This window comes from Hyperolius riggenbachi, chromosome 4 (assembly GCF_040937935.1).
Source record: "Hyperolius riggenbachi isolate aHypRig1 chromosome 4, aHypRig1.pri, whole genome shotgun sequence".
Taxonomy (NCBI): domain Eukaryota; kingdom Metazoa; phylum Chordata; class Amphibia; order Anura; family Hyperoliidae; genus Hyperolius; species Hyperolius riggenbachi.
In genome coordinates, this window is record NC_090649.1 from 372,136,429 (window position 1) to 372,154,755 (window position 18,327).

At 43.9% G+C, this 18,327-nt stretch overlaps 1 protein-coding gene across 3 annotated transcripts in view; it reads right to left on the minus strand.

The window, feature by feature from the left end:
• Nucleotides 1-18,327, minus strand: part of WTAP (WT1 associated protein) — a 100,269-nt gene that overhangs the window by 47,283 nt on the left and 34,659 nt on the right. For all 3 annotated transcript variants that reach the window (XM_068232030.1, XM_068232032.1, XM_068232033.1), the window contains exon 5: nt 7,614-7,741. In XM_068232030.1, coding sequence (XP_068088131.1) covers nt 7,614-7,741 — 128 coding nt within the window. The remainder of the gene's footprint in view (nt 1-7,613; nt 7,742-18,327) is intronic.

The following is an 18,327-nucleotide window of genomic DNA, read 5'->3' on the forward strand; positions in this document are numbered from 1 at the left end:
GCACACGTATTTCCCTGGTGTGCGTGATTGGAGGAGGAGGTCTGCCGCGCACAGTGGGAGGAGGGGCCGGTGACGTCAGACACAGTGCTCTGATGCAAGATGGAGCAGGAATACAGCGTAGTCACTGGCCTCTTCAACCCCCGCTAAGCCTCTGAGGAAACAATGCTTGTTGTGAAACAGCTGTAAGGTAGGGGGGAGCGCTCTCCATCGGGGGCCTCTTCTCGTTAACCATCTGTTGCCAATAAATGGTTTCATGGTACACGAGCATCGGTGCCCGCAATCTCTTTCTTCTTCCTGTCAAACGGTGATCCTGTAATTGTCGTAATTATTTGGAAAATAGCTTGTCGTAAGAGCTTGATCTTGGGGCAGTCCCATAATAGGTGAAAAGCTTAAATCAGTTTAGTTTTAATAAGGGCTGTGGAATCGGTACAAAACTTGATTCCGACTCCTCAGTTTATGAAGCCATCAACTCCAGGTACCCAAAATACTCTGACTCAGTGACTATATAGCCCAGGTTTTAATGCCTTAAGTATTTCCTGTTCTGCCAGAAGCACAGCAATGTAACACAAGTGGGCTGTTCACACAGCCCACGTTGCGTTACATGTAACGCTGCACGTTCTCCCGAAAGTGCAGCATGCTACGGCGTTACAGCGGCTTAAGCCGCGTTAGACTGTTTGCACATGCTCAGTCAGGTTGGGGAGGAGCGGAGAGCGGCTAGGCACATGGCTAATTAATATTCACTGCACGTTGTGACGTACAGTGTTTACTTCCTGGTCTCTGATGCTTGTCCTAATGTCTTGCTGATGTATATGTCCGAATAAAGTTTGGAACCTTGGACTGGTGCGGACCTTCCGTTTTTTCTGTATTCCTGTGGGCCTGCTGACCTGGTCGTGCACAGCCTCGGCTCCTGTGGGTGATAGCGGTGTTCACAGACTGTTGCGTTTACTTCCTGGTGCGGCGATTGGCCGGCGGGACCACGTGATGCCGCATGCGCCCAAGAGTACACATCACGGACGCCAGAGTGAGCTGCACAACGCAGCTCACTCGGACGTCCACATCGAAGTGCACCAGGCCTTGCGTTAGGTGTACGTTATGCGACCTTAACGTAGCACCTAACGCAATGTCTTGGTGTGTAACTAGCCTTAAGGGAGTCCACTACCCACCATTTGCTTCTCTATCAGGGAAGGATGATAGAGAGCCACATCACTAAATCTGTGTGCATAAAAAGTGATAGGATATGGCTGGACTTCCTGCACAGCAGTCAGGTCAGTTGAGGATTTTTACTCCATGCTCCCAGCGGATCAGCAATACTTGGGGCGTTACAATTAACCACTTCGCATCCAGACCTTGTTTCCCCCTTATGGACCAGAGCAGTTTTGACAGTTTAGCTATGTCCCTACTTAATTAGCAATAACTTTATACCTACATATGACACAAATGAGATAGATAGATATTTTTTTTTTTTTTTTTTTTCCCAAGACAAACTTGGCTTTCATTGCATGGCATTTTTTCCCCTCAAACAATTTTGTTTTTCATGCATTTTAATGGAGGGAAAAAAATTGAACACATTTCTCAGTTTTACCAATCCCACTTTAAAAAATAGGAAGCGTTACTGTAGAGAAAAAACATTTTGTTTGGCTATTCTTATCGTTTATCACAAAACTTACGGTAAATTATGTCCCTGTCACAATTTATGGTGGAGATATTGGATTCTGAAATAATGCTACAGTGTGTATTTTTCACTATGTACTAGGAAAAAAGTATTTTTAATGGTAAAAATCAATCTCATTAGCTCAGGGAACTTATATTCACTTTCACCAATTCGAGCTGCATCAGATTGTGCCAAAAGTGTGCACAGGAGCAAGCCCAACCATGCACAGCACTGTTTTTGCTACAAGATATCTACGTCCTCGTGGCTTAGATGAAGTCACAGGGAACTTAGATATACTGTAGTGGTTGGTAAAGTGGTTAAGGACGTTTAGGAGAGCTTTCAACAATCCCTCTTCTACTTGTAGATCTACATTAAAAAAAAAAATACATTTGCACATGCACCGTATGGGGGGGGGGGGGACCTCTACTGCGCATTCGTCAGTCAGCCGGCCAGAAGCAGATCGATGCAGGGGACTGGAGAGACAGAGTGACAGCGCAGACAGAGAGCGGCTGCAGGGGCCTGGTAGAGGCCCCAGGTAAGTTAAACCATCACCGTTAAGGTTCTCTTTAACCACTTAACATCTCAGTCGTTTTCAGCTTATGCATCCGAGCAATGTTCACCTCCCATTCATTAGCCTATAACTTTATCACTACTTATCACAATGAACTGATCTATATCTTGTTTTTTCCGCCACCAATTAGGCTTTCTTTGGGGGGTACATTTTGCTAATAGCCACTTTACTGTAAACGCATTTTAACAGGAAGAATAAGAAAAAAAATGGAAAAATTCATTATTTGTCAGTTTTCGGCCATTATAGTTTTAAAATAATACATGCCTCCATAAATAAAACCCACGTATTGTTATTGCCCATTTGTCACGGTTATTTCACGATTTAAATTATGTCCCTATCACGATGTATCGCGACAATATTTTATTTGGAAATAAAAGAGCATTTTTTCCGTTTTGCATACATCACTATTTACAAGCTTATTAAAAAAAAAAATAGAGAGAAATATTTCATCTTTACATAGATATTTAAAAAGTTTAGACCCTTAGGTAAATATTTATGTGTTTTTGTTTTTTTTATAGTAATGTTTTTTTTGTTTTTTTTTATTAAACATTTTATGTGGGCATTTTTGGGAGGGTGGGTTTTAAAAGTGTTTTATTTGGGGAAATATTGGTGTATTGTAATGTTTTTGGGCATTTGCATGTAGTTTTACTTTTTGGCCACAAGATGGCAATCTCGATTTTTTTTACATGACGTCAAATGTACGCTTAGAGGGACACAGCTTCAGAAAGAGCGAAGCTTCCGAGAGAAGCTGTCGCTTTTTCAGCGGGGGAGAGGAATCAATGATCGGGCTCCCCAGCCCGATACATTGATTCCGTGGCTACCGACTCCGCGGCCGGGGATGCGCGTGCACGCGCGCGATCGGCCGCGGGAGCGCGCCTGTCCTTGACGTTTTTATACGTCAAGGAGGACAAAGTGGTTAAAGGGTACTAGAGTACTAAAAGCTGTAACAATTAAAAACTAAACACTACTTTAAAAAACTATAGCGATGTCTCGGATCCCCATTAGCAAATGGAAATGAGAAAATTCCAATTCGATCCTAGATATTTTCTAGAAGAAAAAATTTGCAAAAATCCCCAAAGATGTTATGAAGAGCCTGCAAAATCACTAGCACAAATCCTACTGGCATGGAAGTCAATCATCAAAATATTAAAGTGCCTGCCTCAAATATTTCAACAGCTGCCATAACATAAACCTAAGATTAATGAATGCAAAAGTTTATACACACCTAGGGCTTCCTCCAGCCCCCCTTTGGCCTGATCCGACCCTCACTGCAGTCCTCCGCTATCATGGCTACCTGTAACCTTGTGGCTTTTTGCGCATTCGCAGCTCAAAAGTGTGCCCCGCTCCCATTGCTAGGAGCATTCTGTGCCTGCACAGTACTACTGCACAGGCGCAGAACGCTCCTGGTCACAGCAGTGCGACGGGGGAGCGGGCAAGGCCGCACTGCACCTGTGTAGACTGGCCAAAGTTATCGGGACTGTAGCGGAGGAACAAGACAACAGAGGAGGATGGCGAGGGAGCGATCAGACTGAAGGAGTCTGGAGGAAGCCCCAGGTGTGTATAAAAAAAAAAAAAAAACTTTCATTTATCTATCTCAGGTACACCTTAAGAGTACCTTCAAGGTTTCAGAACTTAAAGGGAAGGTTCAAGCAAAATAAAAAAATGAGTTCAACTTTCCTGGGGCTTCTACCAGCCCCATGCAGCCATCCTGTGCCCTCATAGTCACTCACTGCTGCTCCAGTCCCCCGCTGGCAGCTTGCCGACCTCGGAGGTCGGCGGGACGCATTGCGCACATTTTTACGCATTCCCACTAGTGCAGGAACATTAACACATACATTTTTACGCGTTACTGATTCAATGCGTAAATTTTTACGAGCTGCAAAGATTGGCAAGTGTCATCGGCAATAACACACCCACCGCCCATAAATCAGAACTTAAACTCTGCCCACCCCCTTCACAAAGCCACCATGGAATTTTTTTTCTGCAGTGTTGCTAAGCTCTGTGACTGGAGAGATTTGGTTCACTCCAAATAAAGATGGCTGCAGCAGTCTTGCTGCTGGAAAGGGCGGAGTTTTCAAACTAATGATTTACAGGCAGTGGTTTACATACTGCTGCTGACACCTGCCAATCCTAGCAGCTAATAGCAGCTAAGAGATTAGCTTTATATTAGGGTAAATCTGAAGCAAAGAGGTAAGGCTCTGGATCCTACAGCGCCTTCCCTGGCCCTTCTCAGTGTCCTCACTCCAGCGCTATCACCCCTGTTGCATTAATATTAGACCAAATAGTCAAATATGCCTTTGGGGACCCTTAGAAGGCTTTGCAGCGCGCTCATGCATGCACAGTATGGAGCCATCCATCTTCAGGAGCCCTCAGGGATAGGAGTGCTCTAGAGGGCAGCAAATTTTAATGGGATAGATCTGGAACGACCATACTGAGACAGGGAAGTCTCCATAGGATTTTTTCTTTCACGCTACAGATTTACAAGATTGTTTGGCAACATAATAAATACCAGACGACAACAGTTTAATCAAATCAAATTTATTTAAATAAGTTAGCAAGTTCCAAATGCTTGTTTAATTAGTGGTGGAAAAATTAAACTGGAAAGATTGCAGCTTCGACAACTAGAGACAAACTCAAAATTTAGACGCTAGATGTACATTTTGTTGAGACTGGGCTTCTTGAATATGTCCATGTTAGAAGGTATCAGGCCTCAAATCAGACTTAGGAAAGATACCAAAGTATCCATCTGCACACTGTATTTATTGCACCCCACAGACATTTACCATAACTCAAATTCCTGTTTTAAAACTGATGCACCATTCCTCACAAAGTGAGCCCCCACTGGAAATTCCAAAGTGGAAAAGAGCCAAAATGACACTTGCTGTTTTGGGTAAAAAAAAAGATTAAAGAAGCATATCCAAGGTTAAAAAAAAAAGTGCAATGATAGAACATGGCTGAGACCTTTGGACCAAATATACCGGTAGTTGTGCTTACTGTAGTTTGATCCTGCCTGACGCTGTTGCTGCACTCCTGGTACTTATTGCAGCACGGCAACCACCAGGCTTGGGGACAAGTGCAAGTATACAGAGTCCCGGCATAAGCACTGGCCTTCAAAAAAGACCAATCAAAATCCTCCCTAGCACCTGGGAGGATTTTTGTTGGTTCACAGAGTGGAGGATTCCCATTGGTCTTTTGCAATCTAAGGAGAGCATGCTTCTGCAAAGGACTTTGACCTATGTACTGGAGCTTGTCCCCCAAGCCCTGCGGTGGTGCCAGCAGTGGCGGAGGACCTGACCCGGCCTAAAACAAATACATAAATAAGCTTGTAAAATGCTGCAAACAGATTTAAAAACGACATTGGTTAATGCCAGTAGCACGCATTGTTGAATATGCTCCCTTTACCAGTCTTTAAAGGTTATTTTTTACTGCAAATTGAAAAGTGATTTCTTAGAGATTTTTATGTGATTTTCCATTGATGCTAGGAATATAAGGAGAAAAACCAAAAAATGCAGCATGCAAGACTTTTGCAATCAGGCAAATTTCAGAAATTAATACTATAAAAGGTTTTTTTTTGCGATTTTCATAATATTTCTGATCTACATTAGACCGTTCATGTCGCTTGATTGTCACAGGTTGCTGGGCACACTGGTGGCCAAAATTATCACAAAATCATGTTGGCTGTGAAAGTCCAAATGTCTGCATGAGGCTTACAGGTCCCAGTTCAGTTTTCAGGTTTTCTAGATGCCTACTCATTAATCAGCATGGTACTGAGATAACCTATGCAGCAGAGAAGGGTGTGTCTGGTCTCCCTCCAGTAGCCATGTCTACCATCTGACAACCACTGTATATGCTACAAGACATGGTTAAGTGGGAAAAGCTACTGAAACCCCCCAAAACCTTCTCTACTCAAGCTACGGTATATGTACGAAATCACTTCCACGGATTGATATGGCTCTATGGGATAGGGCTAGTGCATGGTCTGGAGCCATATCAATCTGTGCAGCCTTGCTTTCAGGGGCATAAAGAGAGGATTTAAATATTTGCGAGTGATGTATCATGGGAAACCACTGTTGCTCACTTCCAGCTAAATTATCATAAATACCTTTTCTTTTAATAAGGCAAAATTATATTTAGCATTACATTTTAATAGAGGGCTTTTTGGTCTCTTTAAAGTGATATTAACTGAAAATAAAAAGCAAGAGTTTCACTTACCTGGGGCTTGGACCAGCCCCCCCCCCCCCCTCCCCCAGCCATTCTGTGCCCTCGGCATGCCGAACAGATCTTCCGTTCCCCCACAGCGGCTTACTTTCGGGGTTCAATGTGCCTGCGCAGCGCTTGGCATGCATATCCTCGTAAGCTTTCAAGTCATCGAATACATCCTGCGCAGGAGCAGTAAGAGGTTCTCTTTACTGTGCCTGCGCAGGACACATTCGATGAGGTGACCACTTACAAAGATACGCATGGCAAGGACCGCCAACTGATCAGACGGCAGAACCAAAAGTAAGCCGCGGCAGAGAAACGGAGGATCGGTTCGGCACACCGAGGGCACAGGACGGGCTGCAACAGGGTTGGTCCAAGCCCCATGTAAGTGAAACTCTTGCTTTTAATTTCAGTAAAGGATAACTTTAAGCCATTTATACCTTCCAGGTGGTTCTGGGTCACCATGAGCTTTCTGGGTATTCCTGATTTCACCACCAGGAAAAATGATCATAAAACGATTTGAACTGGTGAGGTCTTTAGACTACTATTGCTTGCAGAAGGGTAACACACCAACCTTATTTGCATGTACAGATACAGGTGGGGTTCTTATATTTATTGTATTTATAAAGCGCCAACATATTACACAGCGCTTATATTAACTAATAAGGAACCTATATCCATTATTATGCATTTAAATAAATGTATTTGTGGTTTAAAGAGAACCTGTACTGAGTAAAAATATTTAAAAACACACACGAGGTAACATCAAATGAACATTACAGTTACCTTGCCATCAGTTCCTCTCAGAAGCTCACCATTTTCTTCTGACAATAATCCCTTCCAGTTCTGACAATATTTTGTCAGATCTCAAATAGATCAGTTGCTGTCAGTTATAGCTGAGAGGAAAACTGATGTACCAGGTAATGTCCATGTTTCCGTATGGCTCAAGTGGGCGATGTTACAGTTTAACTGTGTGCTGACCAGAAAGCTGTTATGGGTAATGGCCATTTTCAAAATGGAGGACGGAAAATTCCCTTGATCACAGTTAACAAACAGGACGCGGGACAGGAGAAAGACACTGAGGAGTAGACTACATGGAAGGTAAGTATGACTTGTGTATGCTTATTTTGACTTTTAATTTTCAGTTCAGGTTTTCTTTAAGATGAAGATGCTTCAATTAGTATTACTAACCGTGCATTCCTGCATTTCCTGTTCTTTAGTGGCCAGTCTCATCACCAAAATGTTTTCCCTTCGAGCAGACTCTTGCTGTTGCTGCTTTAATTTCTCCTCAGACTCTCGAAGTCCTGTCACATCATTAGCTGTAGACAAAAGAAAATAAGTCATGCTGGAGGAAAATTTTCACATCTAAAATAAAGTTGAAATGAATACCATCCCAAAAAGTATACAATTCTAGAAGCAAGCATAATATAAGAGGAATTCAGTCCTGGATCAGGTCAGGTACTCCCCCCCCCCTAAAAATAAAGCAGGTTAGTTGGGGTGAAATACCTGCTGAGCAAGTCAGAAAAAGGGATTGGAATCCTTCAAATTTACACCTTTCCCTTGCTGCCATCTCTCTGGAACCTGTCCCATTCACTTCCTTGCAAATGTACTCTAACATGCAGTGTGGCAGAGATGACATGTACTTGACATTGGTGACAGAATGCTAACATATACTATGGGGGGATATAATAACTGCACTCATAATAGCAAATAGCAAATTTTGGTGCTAACCCCGTGGATGGAGTCAGGCTGAAGGCACTACTACTACCATCATTGCGAATCAGGTGTAAAAACAGACCCACACACACAGGACTCTTGCTAATACCTGTCACATGACACAAGGGAAATCGTCTCCAACAAAATGGTAAAGGCTCGTACACACGTCGGATTTTTCCAAACGACCGGTCGCTTGGGGGGGGGGGGGGGGGGGGGGGCAGTGTCCGTGTGTATGGTCGGGTCAGCTGATAAGACTGGTTTTAACGGATCCGCTTAGCGGATCGTTCAAAACCGGTCTTATCAGTTGAACAACTAACCGTACACACACCCGATTTGGCATCCAAACGACCAGTCGTTTGGAAAAGTCCGACGTGTGTATGTACCTTTATAGGGAGAATACAAGCTGCTTATCTAATGTTAATAGAGTGTCTCAGTACATGTAAGCACAAACGCAAAGTCAGAACAATTGAGCTGCTGTTCTAGGTAAAAGGATCAAAGTATTAGCCAGAGAATCCGTATTAATTACAACAAAATAAGTATAATAGAGGAGACCAGAAACTGTGGCCTCCACATTTTAAAAATGGTAGTCTGTGGAGAGAATGCCTTATACTCACATAAATTAGTGCCCCTCCATTCTGATGCCTTTTTTTCCCTATCTGAAGAAAATGTACCATACCCGAAGCTCCCTGTTTAAAAATGACGCAGCATCCCTTACCTTAAAATCAGCCCCCACTGTAAATCCCAAAGTGAAAAACAGCCAGAATGACACTTGCAAGGTACATACTTCTGTCAGCAATGGTGTCCAATGGCGGACTGAGTCTTCTGTCTCTCTCCCTACCACCCCAAAAGCAGCATCCATTTCTCTGCAAAGCTTCTTGCACTGGGTCGCAAGCCACTTTTGAACCTAAAATAGTATGCTTCACGCATGATCCTGCCTGGTACTCGCAGCACTCACAGCACCACGGCAACAGCGGCATGCAGAGCCAAACTGCGCAAGTGGAAAGCATACTATATCAGATTCAAAGGTCCTGAGGGAAGCTTATCCTTTAAGCATCAGGGGAGCACTGTGGCAGTTCTGGAATGCAACAAAGAGGTTGGCTTTGCACTTTTCTCTTCATCTCTTCTCCTGGAGATAGGCTGGCTACTTGACACAAGTAGTTTTTCAGAAAGAGGTAATGGTTCACCAACAAAGCCTAGATTTTATAGCACAGTTTTTTTGACATTTTTCCCACTACTCTGTTATAACTGGTGCCTGTGCCAATAGTGTGGGTTTTATTTTTACACTGGAGGTCCGCTTTAAAAGGACAACCGACCTAAAATGGATAGGGATGCTGCCATATTTATTTCCTCTTCATCAACATCAGCTGTTTTTGCTCTTTCATGTATCAGTATTGTCTGAATCACACACCTAAATTAAGCATGTGGCAAATGCAAACATGATCTGCATGTTTGTTCAGGGTCTATGGCTGAAAGTATTAGAGGCAGAGGATCAGCAAAACAGCCAGACAATGGCCTCAATTCACTAAGATCATGCTGGAGATAATAAGGCAAGAGAAAACTTACCTCCACATAAGAGACAGTTATCTTATCTCTTCATTCCTTAAGTTACCTCCTCTGTAGGTATTTTACCTCCTCTGTAGTTATTTTCACATGCAGTTAATAAACAGCCTGTCTTTAACTCTGGAGTTATTTTAAGGATTGAAGAGTTAACTTAAAGACAGAAGAGTTAACTTTAGGTTTGCCTGAGGTAAAATGTTTCCTGAATACTACATGCCTTATCACCATGGTAACAACTCTAGAAGAGTTATTAAAGACAGGAGATAAGCTTAGTGAATTGAGGCCCATTAGTGTTAAAAAGAAAAAATGTAGCAGCCTCCATATCCCTCTCAGTTTAGCTGTCCTTTAAGCTACTGCAGTGCTAACCAAAGTTCAATGTGTAGCAGCCCTGTCAAGGTCCTAATTCTTGAATAGTAAAGGGTGCTGATGTGAAGAAATTTAGCTGACATATTAGAAAGGGATGAAAGTTGGACTGGAAAAAAGGAGTCTGCATTCAGCTGTAAACAGGTGCTACATCTAGGTTTCTTCCTGCATAATACTGACTATGGCAGCAGCCACTACTCCCCCTGTCCATCCGACCTGTCATAAGGACAATGTCACAAAAAACAAGACATGAGGAAAATGTCTAAGCTTGTTTATGCAGTATTAAGATATTTCACATTTTTCATTTTCAAAGCTTTGATTTCATAGATTGACAAACAGAATTTTCATGCATGCCCAATGATGAAAACAGAAGCGAAAACGTCAATTTTTCTATCCAACCTATCATTTTATTGAACACAATTTTGTTACACTACCTAGTGTATGACACAGAGAGAGAACCTTTAGCATACATGGCTATGCATACAGATGAGGATCAGTAACGTTTTCAATGGTTTAATGGTTAAGGGCTCTGCCTCTGACACAGGAGACCAGGGTTCAAATCTTGGCTCTGCATGTTCAGTAAGCCAGCACCTATTCAGTAGGAGACCTTAGGCGAGTCTCCCTAACACTGCTACTGCCTATAGAGCGTGTCCTAGAGGCTGCAGCTCTGGCGCTTTGAGCTCGCTAGGAGAAAAGCGTGATATAAATGTTATTTGTCTTGTCTTGTTTTGGCTAGCTTGGGTGGCAGATTAAGTATGGTCAATGAAATGCAAAAAATTCCAAGTTGATGCTATCTTCATGCAAACATATGCAGCTTGAGTTTGGACCAAATACAGCAGCTGCTACATTTGATTGGCCCGTTTTAAAAAGCAATCAATAAGGAACTGAGCAAAAATAATCAGATCTAGTTACCTCAGGCTTCCTCCAGCGCCTATGTGTCCCTCACGTCAGCTCCAATCCAAGCCATTCTCCTGGGGCCCCCTTCGGAGCAGCTGCCAATCTGGCCAGGTTGGTGGCCTCGGCGCATACGGGAGCTGCTCACAATTACACTCCCATGACCAGGAGCGTAACGAGCCTGCGCAGAACACTCCTGGCCTTGGAAACATGATAATGAGTGGTGCTCATGTGTAGAGGCCGCTGACCTAGCTAGGTTAGTGGCTGCTAAAGAGGGGACCCCAGGAGAATGGCTTAGAGCAGAGCTGTGGCAATGGACATATAGGCTTCTAGGGGCTGGAGGAAGCCTGAAGTAAGTACATCTGATTATTTTTGCTCAATTTCCTAACGTTTCCTTTAAGTTGCACAAAATTACTATAGAATTTACACCATGAATTAAACATAGACAAAGATATGCATGTTTGAATACTGGACTGTCTCAGACCTGTGTATATTCTAGATCTTTGGTCGTGTATGGCGACAAGAAACAGTGTGAGATAAGTGCTTCAGAAAATAGCATTGCTCTGACTAAATTAGTCAGAGAGCTCAGAGAAGCTCTTTTGAAGTTTAACTCTTCTTGTACTGGAAACAATAATATGTGACTCATATCTGTGCTATTAAGGTTTTATTTCCTAGTTATACAACACATACAAATCATCTCTTAAGTTTATTTTCACTTCAGATTCCCTTTAAACATCTTCAGGGCTGGAGCTGTCTTGATTGAGTGAACTAGGTGGTTCCAAAGGGTAAGATCAACATGCAGCTCTAGCTCCAAAGGTTTTGAGGTGGGCTCTGGAAAAACGTTTGATTTTAGAAGCTTAATTCACCATCAAATAGTATACGCAAACTGAGCTCAAAGCCAGAACTATTTACACCTAAGCTCCCTATACTAGTGTAGCTGATTGTGAGTGGAACTGTTTTAGTGTCAAGTGCTAACTTCCCAGAATAAGTACTGCAGTGTTCTTAGCATTCAGTTTTAGCCAGCTGTCAATCCACCACTCCTGTAGCTCAGGTAAGCGTGCATTTGTTTTTGGAGTAGGGTTCGTCCCATCCGGTTATAAAGATAAGTATAGTTGGCTTTCATCAGCATAGCAATGGCATGCTAGGCCATGCTGTTGGTTTATTTTTTCCAAGTGGCAGCACGCAAAATACAAATAGAAAAGTGCAGAGGATAGAGCCCTGTGACATCTCATAATTTAGTGGTATAGGGTTTGGCAGGAACAGTCACATGGTTCCTCTGTACCTGGCTAACCAAGAAGAATCTCAAGTACTGGTATTTCATGGTCAACTGTATCAAAAGTTGCTTTGAGATGCAGGAAAATCAGAACACTTGTGTCTGTAAACAGATCACTGCAAATCTGGAGGAGGGCTGTTTTACAACTGATGTTTCTTGAATCCAGATAGTAAAGGGTCAAATATGTGGTTTCCTTGGCTTCAAGTTGCAGAGAGACCATTCTTTCAATGACATCCTAAAATGGGAGGTTGGAGACAGGTCTGTAGCTGCTAATAGCCTCTGGGACCTTGGAAGGCTGAGATGGAAGAGGATTTTTTCTTCTTTTGGAGACATAGGAAATACAGTATAATCTCATTTTAATAAACTCTGGTATAGTTAACATTTGGGTATAGTAAAGTACCTCTCCAGGTGCCGCCAATCTCTGTTATAAGTCTATGGGAGCAACGCCTGTTATTGTAAACGGATACTGTATAATAAAACTTCTGTTATAGTAAACAGGTTTTTGGCCCCTATGTGACACGGACTCTGGATATAGTAAACAGTGGGCGGCGCATGCGCCATATGTCAGTGTGAAACCCATAGTCTGCTGCTTTCTTCAAGGGAGTTGATGCCTAATAACATTTGTAAGACAAGAAGAATGGCACCTGGGCTGGATACACAGTACTGTACTAATAAGCAGCCTGGGGAAAATGAGGAATAATGAGCACAAATAAAATAGAATGCCTTTTTTACCACTTCCACTGTGCAATCACTGATGAAATTATCGTCACAGTCCTCCCACAGGATTTTATGCACTCCTTCGTTAGAGATGATGCTCCTGGTAGCGTGTGGAGCACAGTATAGGCTACTTTCACTTGTAGCGTCGATCAGAGTGGGCCTACTTGCTACAAAACTAAGGAGAGTGGAGAGGAGAGTGCCAAGTCCCGCCTGCAGATGTATCAGAGCCACTCACATTACAGATGTGAGTGGCTTATGATTGACTGCATTTTGAAGAGAGGCTTCGCGATTGGCTCAAGTGTGAGCAGAAAGTTCCCACCCATGGAGGTATCAGAATCACTCAAAGGAAGCGAGTGGCTGCCTCTATTCAGTGACCGCTATACTGTTTAAAGGGAAGGTTCAAGCAAAATAAAAAAAATGTAGTTTCACTTACCTGGGGCTTCTACCAGCCCCATGCAGCCATCCAGTGCCCTCATAATCACTCACTGCTGCTCCAGTCCCCCGCTGGCAGCTTGCCGACCTCGGAGGTCGGCAGGACGCATTGCGTACATTTTTACGCATTCCCGCTAGTGCAGGAACATTAACACATACATTTTTACGCGTTACTGGTTCAATGCGTAAATTTTTACGCATTGAGCCAGTAATGCGTAAAAATGTATGTGTTAATGTTCCTGCACTAGCGGGAATGCGTAAAAATTTACGCAATGAGTCCCGCCGACCTCCCAGGTCGGAAAGCTGCCAGCGGGGGACTGGAGGAGCAGTGAGTGACTACGAGGGCACAGGATGGCTGCATGGGGCTGGTAGAAGCCCCAGGTAGGTGAAACTCATTTTTTTATTTTGCTTGGACATTCCCTTTAAGGAGCCTTGGGTACTTTACTAGTGATTTGTCCAGCCTGGCTATGAAGCCCTAAGGTATACTTAAAGGGAACCTAAACTGAGAAGAATATGGATTTTTCCTTTTAAAATACCACCAGTTGTCCAACTCTCCTGCTGATCCTGTGTGTCTGATACTTTTAGCCGCAGCCCCTGAACAAGCATGCAGATCAGGTGCTCTGACTGAGGTCAGACTGGACTAGCTGTATGCTTGTTTCAGGTGTGTGATTCAGCCACTACTGCAGCCAAAGAAATCAGCAGGACTGCCAGGCAACTGGTATTGTTTAAAAGGAAACATCCATATTAACCATGAGTTAAAGTTCCCTTTAAAGGGAACCTTAACTGAGAGGGATATGGTTGTTTCCTTTTAACCTCCTGAGCGTTACGCTGCTCTGGAGGTTTTGCTAGCTTGTGTCCCCAGCTGAATTAATTTGATCCAATGGCTGCAAAACCTTTAGCTAGCACTAGGCTAGTACAAGTGTCCGGCACCCCCCCCCAACCCGTTTATACATTACCCAGCCTGGCTCCAGCGATCGGGACAGCCTCCCCGAACTGCTCCGGTCTTCACTATGGGAAGGATCGCACATGACAAGGTCATCAAGGTCATGCGCAAACCCAATCCTTCCCATATAGAGACCGGAGCTGTGCAGGGAGGCTGCGCCGATAGCTTACCAGGCCGGGTAAAGTATAATCAAAGGGATCGGGGGGCGGGGGGAGAGAAAAGGCAGGCGATTGGGGGGGGGGGGGGGGGGGGGGGCTAGCTTTAGTGCTAGCTAAAGGTTTTGCAGCCATTGGATTAAATTAAGTAAGGGTGACTCCTAAGGACAGAGAGTGGTATGCCCGACACAGTGTTGAGCATACTGCTGAGGAGGTTAAACAATATCAGTTGCTTGTCAGTCCTGCTGATCTTTTTGGCTGCAGTTGTGGCTGAATCACACACCTGAAACAAGCATGTAGCTAATCCAGTCTGACTTCAGAGCACTTGCCTGAGTCAGTCAACTGGTATTTTAAAAGGAAAATCCATATCCTTCTCAGTTTAGGTTCCTTTTAACCTTGTAGTCCAACAAATGTGCAAGTGCTTGTACTGTACCTCCAATGGGAGGACAAAGTTTCTTGTTTGCAGCAGAGAATTTACCAGGGCATGCTGGGCCATTTCTAAGACAATTTCTGATATAGTAAACCACTTTTCCTGGTCCCTTGGAGTGTACTATAAGGAGATTATACTGTATCCCTATTTGCAAGCAACAGTCAGCCATTATGTGAAATATCAGCCCAAACAAGTCAGGGCATTTGAACACGAACTAAATTGGGCCAGGGTCCAGGTTGCAGGTAGTCAGGAGGAGGTTAAAAAGGGTGTTCGAGAACTCATCTTCACTAATACATAACGTTTGTGATCAGGATGATGCCACTTATTGGCTAACTTAAAAGAAAAAAGTAAGCTTTCTGCTGGTAATTGGAGGATTCCCATTGGTCTACTTCAATCCAATAGGATGCCTCATAGCATGTCCTCTGTATTCAGTGTTGACAGAGGTTATTAGGCAGTTCAACGCAGACATGCGAATGACTTTAAAATGTCAACTGAACAGTGAAGAAGCAGTAATAAATTATTCTAACAGGGGTAAACACAAAATACTGTACATTTTTTTAATGTCAACGTACAGTTTAATAGCTTACAAAATACATAGCGGGATGACTTGTCTACATCTTAAAGGATACCCGAGGTGACATGATGAGATAGACATGGGTATGTACAGTGCCTAGCACACAAATAACTATGCGGTGTTCCTTTTTTCTTTCTCTGCCTGAGAGGGTTAAATATCAGGTATGTAAGTGGCTGACTCAGTCCTGACTCAGACAGGAAGTGACTACAGTGTGACCCTAACTGATAGGAAATTCCAACTATAAAACACTTTATAGTATAGGGATGATTCTTTTATTGGCTCGAGAATCAAATAAAACCTTTGGCTGCTCAATGAAAAATGATCGATAATGAAAGCTGAGCTCGTCCATACCGCCAAGGAGGTTAAAGAAAACCAGAGACAGGAAAAGAAAAAAATATGTATCCATACCTGGGGCTTCCTCCAGCCCCATCTGCCTGGATCACTCCCACGCAGCCGTCCTCCGATGTCTACAGCTACAAGAACAGAGTCCCATCACTGACGTCATCGGAGCAAGCCTACGCAGTAGAAGTGCGCCCTCTACGCATTTCTCCAGCGGCTGCTGGAGAGATATGCAAAAAGCGCACTTCACTTACGCTAGACTGTCTCAAACTGACGGCAGAGCGGGGACCCGGTTCTCGTAGCTGCAGCCATCGGAGGACGGCGGCGTGGGAGCGATCCAGGCAGATGGGGCTGGAGGAAGCCCCAGGAATGTATACATTTTTTTTTCCTTTTCGTCTCTGGTTCACTTTAAAGGACTTACGAGCCCAAATAGTAAAAAAAAGTTAAGTACCTTAATCATTTTTAAATGCACGGAGGACGCCGTCTGCGCCCTCCGTGCTGTTCCGCCGGGTCCCCGCAGTCTGATCGCCCCCCGTGCCGCTCCCGACCCCACGGACGGGGTCGGGCTCCCCTTCCTCTCCCAAGATGCCCGCCGGAGCCGGCCGCGGCTGCGCAGTCCGCATACGAGTTAGTGCGGCTGCGCAGCTCTAGGGCCTCCCCCCTCGATCCACGCTACTGTGCGTGGATCGGGGGGCCCTAGAGCTGCGCAGCCGCACTAACGCGTATGCGGACTGCGCAGCCGCGGCTGGCTCCGGCGGCCATCTTGGGAGAGGAAGGGGAGCCCAACCCCGTCCGTGGGGTCGGGAGCGGCACGGGGGGCGATCAGACTGCGGGGACCCGGTCGAACAGCACGGAGGGCGCGGACAGCGTCCTCCGTGCATTTAAAAATGATTAAGGTACTTAACTTTTTTTACTATTTGGGCTCGTAAGTCCTTTAAGGCTTGGTTCCAACACACAACGGAACCGTTCAGCGTGAAACGGACAGTTCAGTGTCTGCTCCAGAACTGCACTCCCATGTGGATGCTTTGCACCAAAGGTGGCCATGAACAGTGCATCCGCTCATCTGAAAAAAAAAGCAGGTTGGGGCTAGGAGCTTGTTTCTCTTTCCTTCCCAACAAGTGGGCACAGATCTTATTTTTAACATTAGGATCCACTTCCTGCGCTGCAATAAACGTACCAAACTGCTATTTTTTTTTTAATTTTTTTTTTAACAAGTGGAAACCAAGCCATAAAGCCAATGGAAATTGCCAATATTTAAAAAACAAAACAAAAACAAACACATGGATGTGTAGTAAATGTGGCTGGAATAATTTTCGCAGCTCCCAGCCTCTGGATTTTGCTAATTTCCCCCAAAGATTGGTGCCAGTGACATTAAAGGCGGCCGTCGACCTGTACATTGTTCCGGGTCACCAGCCTCTTACTGTACGTGCATGCATATAGAGGCGTATATCTTTTCCTGTCTCTGCTCTGCCTGTAATGCTGTCTCTGTGCAGCGTCACTATGCGTGCTCTCGTGACTCAGGGCAGGGAGCCATGAATCATCTGCTCAGAAGGGCGAAGAAATGGTAAGTTGTGGCTGTGTGTGATAGAGCAGAGGCAGATCAGGGGGAATGAGAGCTACCTCCTTCTCCTCATAACATATTCAGCCAAAATGGTCGAGTTTTTACAGCTGCGATTTCAGGTGCAGGGGAGCTGCCAGAGAAATGGCAAGGGGACAGTTCATCATTGTCTGTTAAAAAGGAAAAAAAAAAAAAAAACTATTCTCATTGACTAAACAACTGTAGATCAACTTACTGTTTCTAACCATGTGCTTTGACATCAATCTCACTGCAGCTTTGAGTGACCAAAGCACATTAGTATTATTGACTTATATAGCGCCATCTTCTTACATGGCGCTCTACAGATTAAGAAAAACATGGGCATGTGAAAAAACAGACAATGGAACACAATTCAGAAATGACAGACAAAATAATTGAAGTGAAAAGGGTATAGTGATTAACAGAAATTTACTGCAACTTACAAGACATGAAAGGCAGATAACCCTGTACTTGCAAGATAACATTTGATTGATAATTATCTACCTATAGCTACAAAAGTGTGGGGATTTGATCAATTTCTCTTCAAATCAAGTAATCCTTTTTGACCGGAAATTTTTTTTAAAAAATAAGGATTGATTTGAATACATGGGTGCAGTGGAAACAGGCCTTTACTGATGAAAATTGAAATGTCTGAAAATAAAACATTTGTGACCTAAAAGTTGTTCTTCTAAGGGATTCTTGTGGCTACTGAAGATAAATGCATGGATCAGCACATTGCGCATGCTGAGCTTGTCAATATGTGCGAATCGAAGGCTTTCGCCTCCCAAATGTAAATTAGACCACAATTATTTGACCCAGTGTAGAATGCATCCAGATATTTAAAGAGACTCTGAAGCGAGAATAAATCTCGCTTCAGAGCTCATAGTTAGCAGGGGCATGTGTGCCCCTGCTAAAACGCCGCTATCCCGCGGCTAA